General features: G+C 45.0%; 1 protein-coding gene across 5 annotated transcripts in view; it reads left to right on the top strand.

Annotated features, from left to right (window-relative positions):
* The window catches only part of LOC135400751 (brefeldin A-inhibited guanine nucleotide-exchange protein 3-like), a 65,096-nt gene that overhangs the window by 31,216 nt on the left and 20,146 nt on the right, over positions 1 to 13,734 (top strand). For all 5 annotated transcript variants that reach the window (XM_064632642.1, XM_064632644.1, XM_064632645.1 and 2 more), the window contains 2 exons: positions 109 to 279; positions 360 to 483. In XM_064632642.1, coding sequence (XP_064488712.1) covers positions 109 to 279; positions 360 to 483 — 295 coding nt within the window. The remainder of the gene's footprint in view (positions 1 to 108; positions 280 to 359; positions 484 to 13,734) is intronic.

Raw genomic sequence — 13,734 nt, 5'->3', positions numbered from 1 at the left:
CGATGCCTGCAAATGAGCGATAGTTTGTAGTACACTATTTTGGCGCAACATAACCTTGTGTATGAGTGATAGCATAGTTTTTGAGTGCCATCTCACACCCTATAACAGGCCCGGAATTCGGAGTGTACGCAGTGAACCACGTACTACTGCCTATGATGCAAGGCTGGCTCCGGAGGACTTCGAAACTTGACCAAGGGTGGGACGACTTCGCTCCGATGTTCAAGCAGTGTTGTGGGTTGGCTACGGAACTTGTTGTTGACTACATAGTCGAGCTGTCAGGTAAGTTATTCGGTACTAATGCATATCGCTGTACTGCTTTGCCTTGGGTGATAGATTGCGCGAAGACATTACTATTACAGCATCTGGAGTTCTGCAAGATACGAGAGGTGCTACTTTTATGGTGTACCAGTTGGTGCTAGTCCTCACGGAGTGCGTCGCCCAACCTGCAGAATCTATATCCAGATTAGGGTGCGCATGCATTCGGTGAGTCATACCCCATTTGCATTAATAGCCCTAGCAGTATGGTTGGTTGGTTGGTTGGTGGGCTAGTAGCGTGCTATCGCCTAGCGGTCTGTCTGCCGACGTGGTGGCATGTTGCTCGTGGGAGATCGTGCGTCCTGGGGCGACTTCACAGAGAAGTGCGTCCGCCCTTGCCCTTGCGTGTCCATCTTGGCTTGATAGGCCCTTGGGCCTAAGGAAGACGGAGACAAAACACCCACCCAGCACACACGTTCGGTCACCTCTCAGTCTCGGCTTGGAAGCAAGGAGAATAAGAACTGTGTTTACCGCGGTTCCCACAACCGAAGGTCATCATTTTCTCAGGCTTCAGTCGAAATAACTATTCTCCTGTGGCAAACATATTTGGGGCCCGACACCCTTTAAAGGGACGGTCGCGTCCAGAGACCCACCTATGAAACCAAAACCACTGTGTTTGACAATTTGTCCGGCTAACAGACCTCTACCCAAGAAATGTCACCGTGAAGTAATTATGACGTTGGTAGACACAGTGAAACAGAAACAACGCGGACGGAGAACGCCGCCGTTTCACAAAGCCGTATTCATTCACGAAGGTCACGACTCCCGAGTCGCTTCTTTGTATTAAGGTGCCACTACGGACTAAATCTGGTGTCTTCAGAATCACTACCAAAGTTATGTTACTGAAATCTTCTGGTCTCACTTTACATTCCTGCAAATATTTTGGTTCTACGTGACGCGAAAGCTAGAGTAAATTGTTTTTATTTTTGAGAACTGTAACGTCATGTTAGGCTCCGTCGGAGCGCCCGGCTCTCACCTGGCAACGTTGTTGCCCTTCGCGTCTTTCGAGGGGGTTCACTTTTTGTACTCCGTTAGCGGAGCCCCACGTGCCATATCCTCCGACCACTCCGACCTTCGAGAAAACACAAATGAGGGAGAGGACATCTCTCCCATTGTGCCCCCTTTGGATCAGCGTCACGTGACTTCTCCACCACGCGATCCTCCCCGGACGCCGGCGTCATTGCTAGGAGACGAGTGCCCTCTCCAGAACATGACATCATTGCAATTTGTTTGCTTATGATTACATCACCCGCTCCCCGCGTCATCGAAACTTGTGGAGGCTCAAAAATTAACAGAAATGCGCAGCGTTCGTAAACAGGAAAGCCTGCTCTCCCACACTTCCTCATCACATCACGTCTATTATTCCCAGCGCGACGCTAAGAATTCTGCGGCAGGAACTGCCCCAGCGAGTCATTAGGGAATTTTAGGGAACCAGAGACGCTTTCCGACTCAGACTCCCTATCACAACCAGCCAATCACAGCGCAGGGGGTTTAGTCGTAGAGCGGACGGGCGACCCACGGTTGGCTGAAACGGGTTCCTTTCCGCGACTCCTACTCCGAGTGTAATGAGGGTGGTCAACAATGAGAGGCCGTTTCGGAAATGAGCGGTACAATGCGCGACCGATTCACGGTCGACGACGACTTATACCTTCTGCTTGATGTACTGTGTGAAAATACTCTTGAAAACGCTGCTAAATAGTCGTCGATCACGGGATCTGCAAATCCGAAATAGTAGTTGTTTCTGCTACCAGATGGCGGTGCCGTTCATTATCTGGCATCTGGAGTCGTAGCGCGTAAGGGGAACGTGGTTCTCCTGAAACTCTTTTTCGGTCGTCACGTTACGGAATCCGGAATCGTAAAAGGAAAGGGAAACGTAGTTCAACCCTTATCTGCCAGGTAGCTCCGTGGCGCGTAGTTCAGCCGTTCAGCCGTGACATCGCATGACGCAATTTGAGTTAGGCTCCTCCTAATTGCCAAACTCTCTCTATAAATGGCTCTGAAGTGCGCCTGACTAGCGTGGCGCGGAAACAAAATGGCGCATGCTCGCCGTTGGAACTCAGTGTCGATACTCTGAACCGCAAATTATTTAGTGACTCCCGTTACAAAAATGAAAATTTACTTCTGACAATCCACTTCCTTTTTATTGACCGTATTGACTTCCTACTTTCTTTTACTTAGTCAATCAAAAGCCAATTGACAAATAGTTGACACGAATTGACGGCATTTTAATTGCCATGAGTCAACTTACGTTGACAGTTTCCTAAAGCTCTCTATTAACTGCGTTGGAAGCCCTAGTAGACTAAATTGTCACGGTAGAAGGATGGGGGTTTTCTTACAGGCATTCAGACAGTCAAGATAGCAGACTACTCGTCTGGATCTTCGGAGAAGCTGCAGGATAGGTGTCCTGACTCGTTTTAGTCGACAGCTGTCGTCTAAACTACCTCATCCTAGCATCTTGTTTACGCTGCGTCGACCTCTCTTTTAAGGTTATATACGTCGGCTTACATGCAGAAGAGAAATCGATTTGTCTCGTCCAGCCGACTTTTACCGCCTTCATGTAAACGCGACTATTCACACCGTTGAGGTCACGTAAAAATGGCGCAAACGGAAAGCCCCCGTATCGTGACAGTGACGTCACACGTCTCCCCGCTCGGGATATCCAAACTGTGTGGACTTCAATGATTTGTAGTGCCCATAATAAATTTTATTTTATTTATTTTTATTTATACATCACTCCCAGGGCCCTTACGCAGGGCACGGAGGGGCTGGGCATTGGTACATATGAAATACACAATACATAATAACATAACACAGTATGTAATACATAATATATGCAGAAATATTATAGGCAAACGTGTACAATCTAGAAGATGTTAGAATATGATAATAATAAGGCACGAACGCAATAAAATCAAAAAGAAAGGAGAGCCAGATACAGAGGAAAAAAGAGAGAAAAGAACAAAAACCCTTATGAGGTAGTTAGTAACGGCTGTCCTGAACGTTGACATTATTACTGAAATTATACTGCTCAAGCCTGCGAAAAAAAAAAATGAAGCGAGGATTTGGGAAATTATGAGATACGCTGCTCGTGGTATCAAAAACCTACGAATTCATGCTTGGAGAGCGAAGTACCCCTTCGAAGTGCACTCATCTAGAAGCAAAGCTGTAGCAGTCGTATGCATGTACGTATTGTCCTTATGTATTTATACGCAAAATTTACATATTTTGTAGCGAATTTTACCAAATAGAATCAGGGACTGGCACGGGTTCGTTTGTGGCTTATCACGTTCCGAAACGCCGACTTTAATTCTCTTTCTTTCTTTGTTTTTTACTCCCCCTATTCTTCCTTTTTTTACCCTCTTATCCCTCCTCTGCGCCTCTTAGTAAGATGAACGGAGCAGTAAAAGAATATATGCAAACATTTGAAAGTGTTACTCTGTGTGAAAGAAAGAAAAAAAGGTGGGAGGTGGCTGGAAAGTGTTTTTCTCTCAAGCGTTGGATAGATTGGAAAATAAATCACCGGATTTCGGGACGGGGGTTTGGGGGTATGCCGGAGAGGGAATCTCTTCGGTCAGGTATCGGTTTGGGCGGCACAAAAAGGAAGTGGGACTGTTCTCGTTACGTGTTTCTTCCGAGCATAGACGGGGAAGAAGTTTCAGTAGTAGAAGTGTCTTCGAATAAATGGTTAAATTAATAAGAGAGCGTCGCGTCATTTAACGAATTTAGGGAATGGGGAAGTAAGGAACCCACATTTGTACCGCGATTTTTTAGGAAGAAAAACAGCCAGCGTTATTTAGGTGCATTATTCCAAGATCATCCGCGTTATTGCAACGCTTCGTGAATGATTGAAGAGTAGAGTGCTCTGCTTGTTAGTGTTCCACTGTCCGCTTGTTGGTGTTCCACTGTCCAAAAGCGCTCCTGTGTCTTTCTCCGTGTGTCCGTGTGTGGTTGCGCTTTTGAATCTACAATCTACTCTGTGAATGAGTAGTTACGCGTAGTTACAATTGTTGTGCAGTCGTTATCGAGTGGCTTTAGGTAGTGAGAAAAAACGCAGTAAATATGCTATTCGCGTTCAATTTCTGACCTATATTTCAAAGTGGGTCTCGCAGGCTCCATTAGTGAAGTTAACGCCCCTTTGTTGATGTATCGGACACAGCAGCCCTAGTAGAAATATTGTCGCAAACAAAAGAAAATCAGAAGGGAAAACAGATGTACAGGTCCCGACAAAAGTTTACGGAACACTGGAGTGGTGTATAGTCATCTGAGCGACACGGTTGCTGTAAAAGGAGCATATAGACTTACAAACAGGTGACCGGGTACTCGACGCACCTCTCAGTAAGTGTGTCCACTCACGTTCGCCGCTAGGGTGTCGCTGAGATCAACAAATACGTCGCCCTGGTGTTCCGTAAACTTTTGTCGGGATCTGTACATGTATGTGTCACTCTTAAAAGATAACATCACCACATAACACATTAAGATCCAACAATTGCTCAGAATGATACCATAATCATTCCTCATCTGTGGAAAGCGCCGGGCGCACGCCTTTTTGTGACAGTTAATGTAACTGCATAAGTGTCACAAATCAGGGAAAGAGAACGATGACATTATGGGGGGATTATGGTTGGCTAGAAGCGTGCTGTGCGCTGGAGTTCCGTTTTAAAGGCGTAGAGGTCTTTGGATCGTTTGCCCACGCAGAATGTATTTTAGCATAGTCGACGCGCGATTCGGTCGCCAAAGACAAAGCCAGTAGTGTGCATAAAACTGGAGACCTGGTGTATGGTCACTTCTCCTGCATACACAGCGCCCATGCAGTGAAAGCACGCTTTACAGGAGACCTGTCACGCACGCATTTCGTGGCTTCACTCCACGACTGTATTCAACTTCATTCCCTATCTGTTAGAACAAAAGTGAATGAAAAATCGAACGAAAAGGCATGCAGGCATGGAACAGTTTAATCTTACAGTATACGCCGTGGCTGCACCCGACCAGCATTGCGTGTCGTTTGTATTGAACAAAAATGAACAGGCAAAAATGGGAAAAGTCTAACACTCGCAAATGAATAAGATAAGTATTCAAAGAGATATAAATAGTAAAATAAAACATAGTACAATAAATCATTTGAGTGTTTCAGTCTCTTTAAATACTTACCTGAACAAAAACTGACTGACAATAAATCATTGACAATTCGCTGCAACATGCTTTGATGACATCTGCTGAATAGGACTTAAACGAAACCTTGTGCGGAAGCGAGGACAGGGGATGACGAGTGAGAGAAAGAAAACAATCGAAAAGAAAAACATAGTCAATTGTTTCTTGCTTCCTGTGCATACCAGCTAGATAGCTTGTGCCTTTCAGCATGTGCACACCGTCAAAAGCCGATGGTTCCAAATAGTAGGTGCTTTTTGTTCTAAGTAGTGTCATACCTTGATTCTCGCAACCCTTTAGCATGCGACTACACGCCAAGGTCTCGCACTGGAGGTGTTTGAAATGAATGCCCTCAGGGCTTGTTAAAGGCGAGAACTCAGCGTTAGGAAGTTAGGAAGTTAACCGAGTCTTGCGGCTCGAGAACTGAATTATGTACAACTCCGACGACGCACGACAAAGTTCCATATTCCTAAACTGAAACATAAAATGTATACTTTGCAAAAGAGGGCTGAGAGAGAGACTGCTAAAAGTTGGAGGGAGGAGGAGTTGGCAGTTTGGAGGAGCCGCATCGGGGATAACCTGGCTGGAGGGGTCGTGTTTGCTAAATAATTGAGCAGAAGTAAACAACGGGGAATCAGGGTTGGGGGAGAGGATTGATGCCCTTAAGGGGCTAATGCTCATGATCGGGTGGTACTGCAGGTAAACGAAAGGGGGTAAAGGTAGATCATCGGGACGAGCACTGTTCACCAAGGAGCTCTGAACTACGTGGACGGTATAGCAGTTTCGTGATTTGTTATCAAAAAAGTTCTGAATTACTTTATGTCTCGTTCATCTTTTGTTCACGTTTTGTCACATATTTTATCAACTTCTTCACAAATTGACACCCAGAGCAAAAAGTGTCGAGGTATTAAAGTGCGGTTTAATAGGCGTGTGGCTGGGAAGTGCATGGTACCGCATGGGATACTACCAGTTGTAAAGAGAAGTTGTCCCTCCCAGTCTGTATTAGGCGGTGTTCAGATGTCTGCTATTACTTTCCGCAAGTATTTATACTTTGTGTCTTGCGTCTGCTGGTGATATAATTAATGTGAAGTTCAATTCAAATAAGATAATGAATCAATTGTGAAAAATTATGGAGTGGCCTTCGTTCGTTCTTCTTCGTTCGTGGCGTTCCTTCGGTTCCTTTAGGCTCCTCCTTGCCTTCCAAAATGATGGCTCTGCACTGCTGACAGGCATTGCGAATGAAAGCCTGAAATGCTCATGTAGTTGATTACACTACACTTTCCATTCGAAATCCGGTTTCAGTTGCGTGTGTTGCATTTATATGCGGTTACTTACGAAGAACACCTCGCATATTACAGCATTCCTCTCTAGGCATTAGTGACATGAGGTTACAATCTTAGTACCGCAGTGACACACGCTTTTCTGTGCTCTAGTGTTATGTTGTAGTCTTCATTCGAGGCGTTAGGTATTGCATCACTGTTGTGGTATTAGTTCTTGCAAGCAGGGTTATTTTGTGTTCATTCGATTTATATTTATTTTATTGCACGAACAAATGAGGGTCAAACACAAACGGGAAGAATTCCTAAGGAGTCATCCGACCTTATACAACAGTCTTGTCGGTAAATACAAGAACAGCGTGGCAATGCGAGCGACAAGGGACCAATGAGTATGGAGCAACAGTTCCAATAAATAATTTTTGTACATGTGAAATGTTAAAAGCTGTAAAAATGTTAAAATATTTCAAACACAACCAAATTCTGGGTAACCTTCACAGCGTAATTAGCGGAGGTGAACGGAAGCGTCGGGGAATTAGAGGTTGGCAGTCAAAAATATCTGTCGAGTTTGTCCAAAGGGACAGTATCCGAATATATGTGCGCTATAAAAGGTCAATCCCATTTTCGCTCGTGACGCGATAACTACTTGACGGACAGACTTCCGCTGCGACACAGTAAATAATTTATGCCAGAGAAACCTACGAGCAATATTCTTCACTGTGTGGCAGCGGAAATCTGTCCGTCAAGTAGTTATCGCGTCAAGAGCAAAAATGGGACTGACCTTATATAGCACACACACCCTGTACACATCCCTATTCTTTAATGGAAATAGTTGACGGATATGTATAGTATTAGTAATTTTTATTTATTTAAATGTTTATTTTTCACGTATTTCGCAACCTATGCAGACAGACACACGGAGATGCGTAAAAACGTGCGAGACGAATAAAGTGAGCTTTATCCGAAGGTGCCTCTCACGCATTTTTAATGTGTTCCCGAGAGACCGCATAATCACTTTCTGTGCACTGTTTGTTCAAGCATGCATTGAAGGAGACCGATCTTAGCTTCCTAACGAGCCGTGACTGCTTCTCATTTATTAATTTTTTTCTGAGTCGCGCATTAATTACTATATACTTCTTCCTCACCAAGCGTGAAGTGTATGTTTCCTTTTTCTTCGTTTTGTTCTTTCTGTTGAAGCTCGGTGTTTTAGAGTAAGTTTTGTACGACAAGTAATGAAATAAACGATGGGTATTTACGGTAAATATTGTTCTCTCCATTAGGTCGCTTGCTGTCCTTGAACGTGACAGTGGGAGTGATGGTTTACACTTACAAAAACACCACAACGCGTAACAACGCGCAACAACGCGCGCATTATCACCGGCTATTTTTTCTTAATTCCACGAGCTTTCTGTTTAGGGAAAACACACACGCACACACAAAGTATACCTCTTTGGAACCACCTCGGCCGGGTGTTTCTCATAGCGTTCTAGACCTTTTTGAGTGACACCACCTCGGGCCATAAGTCAATATTTCAAAAGATAGCGAAGTAGTTTTACCGAAGTTATTTATTAGGCAAAATGAAAAAAAAGGAGAAAAACTACTGGCGAATACGATACACGACTGCTGACTGCATTCGGCTGATGTCGTTCGCTTCGTGTTCTTTTTTTAAACTCTGGATCAGGTTAGTTTGGAAAACCGTATATATATATATATATATATATATACGGTAAATAATGTAAATAAATGTGAATGTAAGCAAATGTAAATAACTTCTCCCCCTTTGAAACACAGGTTACGAAGGTACAGGAAGTAAGAAAAAAAAAGGGCTAATTTGTTTAGATTTAAGATACTTGGAATGCTAAAAGGGTTGTCTAGGTTACGGCGGAAGCTCCGCCTTCGTCAGGACAAAAATATGTGAGTGGTACACCGAGCTTATAAAGGCTTGTATCGTGACGTCATCGGGAAAGAGATGACGTCACTATGACGTCATCCGAACCCCATTCACCTAGTATATATATATATATATTGCTCGTGCATATCACTTGTCATAACAAAGACATAACTGCTTAAGGATCCGCCTTTCGATAACCGAGCGCGCTGTGTATAAATATCGAGCGCTGTATAGTTTCCAATGAATGCACGAACTGGCGACGGTCCTCCACCATGAGTCTCAATTACTCTGACTGTGAACAGTTCTCATTCCCTTCTTGGTCGTCTCGCTATCGACGCTCATTAAGGCCGAAAACAAAACCGAGTCCCCGTCCCTCCCTGGCGGGGTCCCCCTCCACACAGCGCGTCGTCCAAGTGCCATGAATCACTGCGCCGTTTAAAATTGAAAACGGCCGACTCCCTTCGATTGGCAGCTTCCCATTTTGTTCCCCGCGCTCTTTCTCCGTTATATATAACGTCAAAAGCGATTTCCCCCATCAAAGAGGATACAGCAAAACTTGAATGAGATGTGCGTGCCCTTTGGAATGTTCGAGTCCAACTTTTACCACTTTAATTACGTCCTTAGCCCGTATAAATGGCTTTAATTACCACCTTTTTCTTCTCGTTGCTTTTGCGACGAAAAGTGGCGCCCTCTGCCCTGGCGAGCAAAGGGGTGACGCAGGTCATTAGATGGGAATCGACTGTGAGGCCTAATAGCCGCCGCAGCAAATGACCAAAAATGCAACGGCGGAATGCTCGGCATCGTTTGACTGTGGGTTGGGACGTATTATTTATTTCGCAGCGTCGAAGATGCGTTAAAGAATGAGGGGGGTAAATCATAGAGTTGGTCGCCCGATTGACAAATGAGATTGTTGTGCGAGGCCCTGCAACTTTGAATGGGAAATATAGCTCGGGGAGTGAGAGTCCGACACTTTGGTCTTTCAATGACATGCCTGCGTCGGATATGTGTGTGTAACTAAAAAAACTTTGAAAAGAAAGACATCGACAAAATGAATAAACCAACGTAATACCATTACAAATACGTTCACATTCTAAGAAGAAGAAAAAAATAACTTAGGGAGCAGGTACAGGAAATGATCCCTAAACTTTCGGGCCTTTTGTTCGGAAACGGATTAATGGCTGTGGCAATGCGTCCAGTTCCGCAAAGAACTAAAGTTAGCGGAATGCACTGAAATTGCATCACGAATGATCAAAGCCGAAAAGTAATGCGTTACGTTATAAATTATCAGTAAATGTAATTTATTACATTCATTTCATTACTGCAGTGTTATCAGGACTTAGCTCGTTAATGCCTGTCAGCTCTCGCCTCAACTTGACGAATATCCTGCGGCTCAGCCACAAGATACCCCGTAGCAGACGACAGGTCATGATGTCGTCTGCTACGTCGTCTGCTATGTGCGAATGGTGCCGCGCCATAAGACCAGGCGGAACTTTCACCCCGTGAGCAGTTTTCTCGCTTTTTCTTCCGCTAGAATGTTCCGTGGGGGATGCCGCACGTGTGAATACACGGGAAGTGCAACATTCCGTAGGTACTCAATATAAAGTGCGCTTCTGAAATAAGAACTTGATATGAGAACACACGAGCCGCGGCAGTGCGCGCGTATCTTCAACCCTTTCTCAGCACCGGCCGCTTCGGAACGGGTTAGGGCCGACAAGCTTATTAACGTGCCATTAGCCTGGCTTCTTCCGGGCCGTTTACTTTTATCCCAAAGCTCCGCTACACAATCCATTTGGCGCGCAAGCTGCATTCATTCAACGCCCCTCGCTTATGCAACTGCGATTACCTTATTGGCCGAGTTATTAAAAATTAGGCCGGACTGCGCCTGACCGGGGTCCAGCTGGACCCCTTCTACTAATAAAGCATTTCCCTGCCCGCCAGCTAGCCGGAAGGTCATATTTTACACTTAGTTCTCTAGGGGCATTGCAGTATTGTCGGAGTTGCACGAGCTCAACTTCTTGGCGTGCTCCAATATTTGTCCAGTTCTTGCGCGTCTCGGGGAATGAGCTCGAGTGATGTGTCACATTTTGGGACAGAACAGGCATCGTGATTAATGCTCCGAGTAATTATTTCTGAAAGTAACTGCACTAGTACGAGTTAAGTAGTGCATAACAGGTTGAGGCTTCGTTTTGATTTGGGGAGCAGTTCTCGGAAGTTTTGCGTTTGTGACGAGAATCTAATCGACCGACTAGACGAGTTAATCCCTCTCCAGAGGGTGGGCGCTGATTGAGGTGCACGACCATGTAATATATCTATTAGCTATTGAAACTAAAGATGGTGTGCGGTGTTTCTTTGTAAACTGAAAATTGCAAGTGGTACGCTTGTGTGTCTGCAGATCTATTCTTAGAACATTCATATGACTATGGTCGACAACAGAGCCTTTTTTATCATTAATTTGCCGCTCACTCTCAGAGTGCTGGCTTTTGTTACTTTTGTTACGTGGTACATATTCTAAAAACATAACTCGCTTAAAGTCAACCGGAAAGATATCGCATTGCCTTCCGATTTGCTGAGGATTGGGCGTACGTCATACGTTTTTCCTATATGTGATCCGTTACAGACAGAGCACACATCTCCGTTTTGAACAGTCACAAGACGGAAAACTCTTACTCTGGATTGATAAAATGACATAAACGCAAGATAGCTGGTGTATGAACTCTCCACTCCACGCTTAGGCCTTTTTTTTTAATAATATGGAGTCACTCTGGATTCTTGCGAGCGTGTCATGTGGTCAGTTTGTGTTGTTACAGTGTACAGTAAATATGGTTATGGCTTCTTTCTTTGCGGCCGACCTTCCTCAGTGAAAATGGACATTCGTATTCTCAGCGATGTTTGTACATAAGATTTTCCAGTCTAACTGTTGATGTTCACAGTTGTCCACAAGCATTCTAAAAATGGCGCCTGTCTTTCACCTTCTTCGACCCGTTCACCCTACACTATAATAGAAGCCCGCTTGGCTTGCATTGTTCGCCAGCGTACACAATCCTTACCACCAGCGGCATTGCCGTGCGGGTTCAGGCGCCCAGCTCGTTGCTGGTAGCCAAGGTCGAGCTGAAGACTGGGAGGTGGTGGGTTCGAATCCTACCACCGGCTGTGCTGTCTCAGGTTTTCCACGGGTTTTCCGAAGACATTCCAGACGAATGTCGGCACAGTTCCCCCTGAAGTCAGCCCAGGGCACATACTAACACCCCTGTCCCCCAGTCCTTCCTGCTGTCTTCTCTCCATCTGTCCACGTCTGTACGCCGCTCATAGACACAGTTGCTTCGCGGCGCTAACACGGAATAAAAAACAAACATACGCGGTATTACATGACGAACAAACTATGCAACTGTTAACACTCGCAACCCTTGCAAGCTCTGCCGATGTCTTCTTCAACCGTGTGGACACGGTCGAATAATAGTCACAGCGGCCCCGTCCCCTCATTCGACTCCCTCATTCGAAGACGAATATTCGTCGAGATACTTCAACTGCGATACATTTTAATTACCGCACAGCCTCTTTTTCGTTCTCCACTTTTCTATGCCCAGAGCTACGGGGAGCCCTCTGATAGCCCCGTCCGAATCTCTTCTGATCGGGTGAGGTCTCTCGGACAGACCCATCAATTTCTGTCCTCGCACTGGAATTTTTCTCGCTTAGTTTGCCGTTTGTCGAGAGGAAACCCCATCCGATGGCAAGCCGACCTGCTCTACGGTGGCCTGGCGGTTTTTACCGCGAATCTCTTTTCTATTTCACTCTTACTTTTTTATTTTGTATGTTACTTTTATTTGCATTCCTGGGTTAGGAATCTCTGCTTTCGATTATAGAGGAAGTTGTGATTTGCAGAGCGTGAAGCGCGTGCTTAGGGTGCTGTAATGCCGTGTCTTTCTCCATGCTGTATTGAGAGACTATAATCCTCTCGTGGCACTAAGAATTGTCCCCAATGTAAGCTACGTGCGCAAAAACGTTGTTTCAGTTTTTTTTTTTCATCTCCCTGTCCACACTGCATCATATTTGGTCTCTCCACGAGCTCTCGTGCGTAGTAAATTAGTAAGAGTAGTATAATAAAGTTTGTACCGTTTGATGGGTGTGATGTATTGTAGTGGCCCTGGAGATATTACATCCCCCCTTTTATGATTTCTTCTCCAGCGCAGTCATGAAGTAACAAGTGCCAAATTCACGCCAAATTCGGCGACAAAACAGTATCCACTTCCCTCCATTTGCGTGATGCGATGGCTTTGCCATCATGTGTTAGCCAAGCACTGAAATTCGGTTCCTGTGCTCCAATACGTGAAAAAACAAACAAACAAACGAAAAACAAGCCTGTTCTCGTCGTCCTTGCTGCCATCTGCCGTTTAGCCCCATTAAAGAAATCTCTTGTGCGAGTGATCTGCCGCAGACGGCTGCGTGTGACTGTCTCATCGTTTTGTCTCGTTGATAATAATAGCGCAGTAACTCAAATCGTGGTGGACACAGTGATTGTCAGGGCACGTAACCTATAAGCCAATTACCAGCACCCGCATATTGGCAATATCATTTCACGGTTACATAAAGAGACTGGTATTTCAGCCTCTCAAATATAGAATAAGCCTCCTGATAATCCTTTTGCTCAAAGGGCATTGCTGAATGCAATAGTCTGGCATTCAGACATTACACTTCTTCTCTCTCTCTCTCTCTTTTATAACTTTGTATCCTGCTGCACGTGGTTTCAGTGAAATAAAGAGTAGCGGCGGAAGCGGTTATAATTGGTCGACGTGAAGTTCACCGTCCGTATATTCCTACGTGCGATTTCTTAGTTTTACTTCTTCTGGTCCCGTTGCTCAGCCAGCGTCTCAATATCTGTGGAAATCCGATTAAAACGACGACTTCTCAGTAATTTGGGATCCGGAGCGAGTATACTATATTCTGGTTGTACCTCTCTCCAAAAAATAAAAAAAAAAGAAAGAAAGGAAAAAGAAAGAACAGAAGGAAGAAGCAGAGCAGTGAATTCTTCTCTGCCTAATTTCACGGCTTGTGGACGTGCACGGTGCAGTTTCGCAATGGATACGCGGTTAGCGTGTGGAGTTTTCTACGCGG

The sequence above is a fragment of the Ornithodoros turicata genome, chromosome 7 (genome assembly GCF_037126465.1).
Source record: "Ornithodoros turicata isolate Travis chromosome 7, ASM3712646v1, whole genome shotgun sequence".
NCBI classification, from domain to species: domain Eukaryota; kingdom Metazoa; phylum Arthropoda; class Arachnida; order Ixodida; family Argasidae; genus Ornithodoros; species Ornithodoros turicata.
Note: the sequence above shows the minus strand (reverse complement) of the source record. Positions and strands in the feature narration are given on the sequence as shown.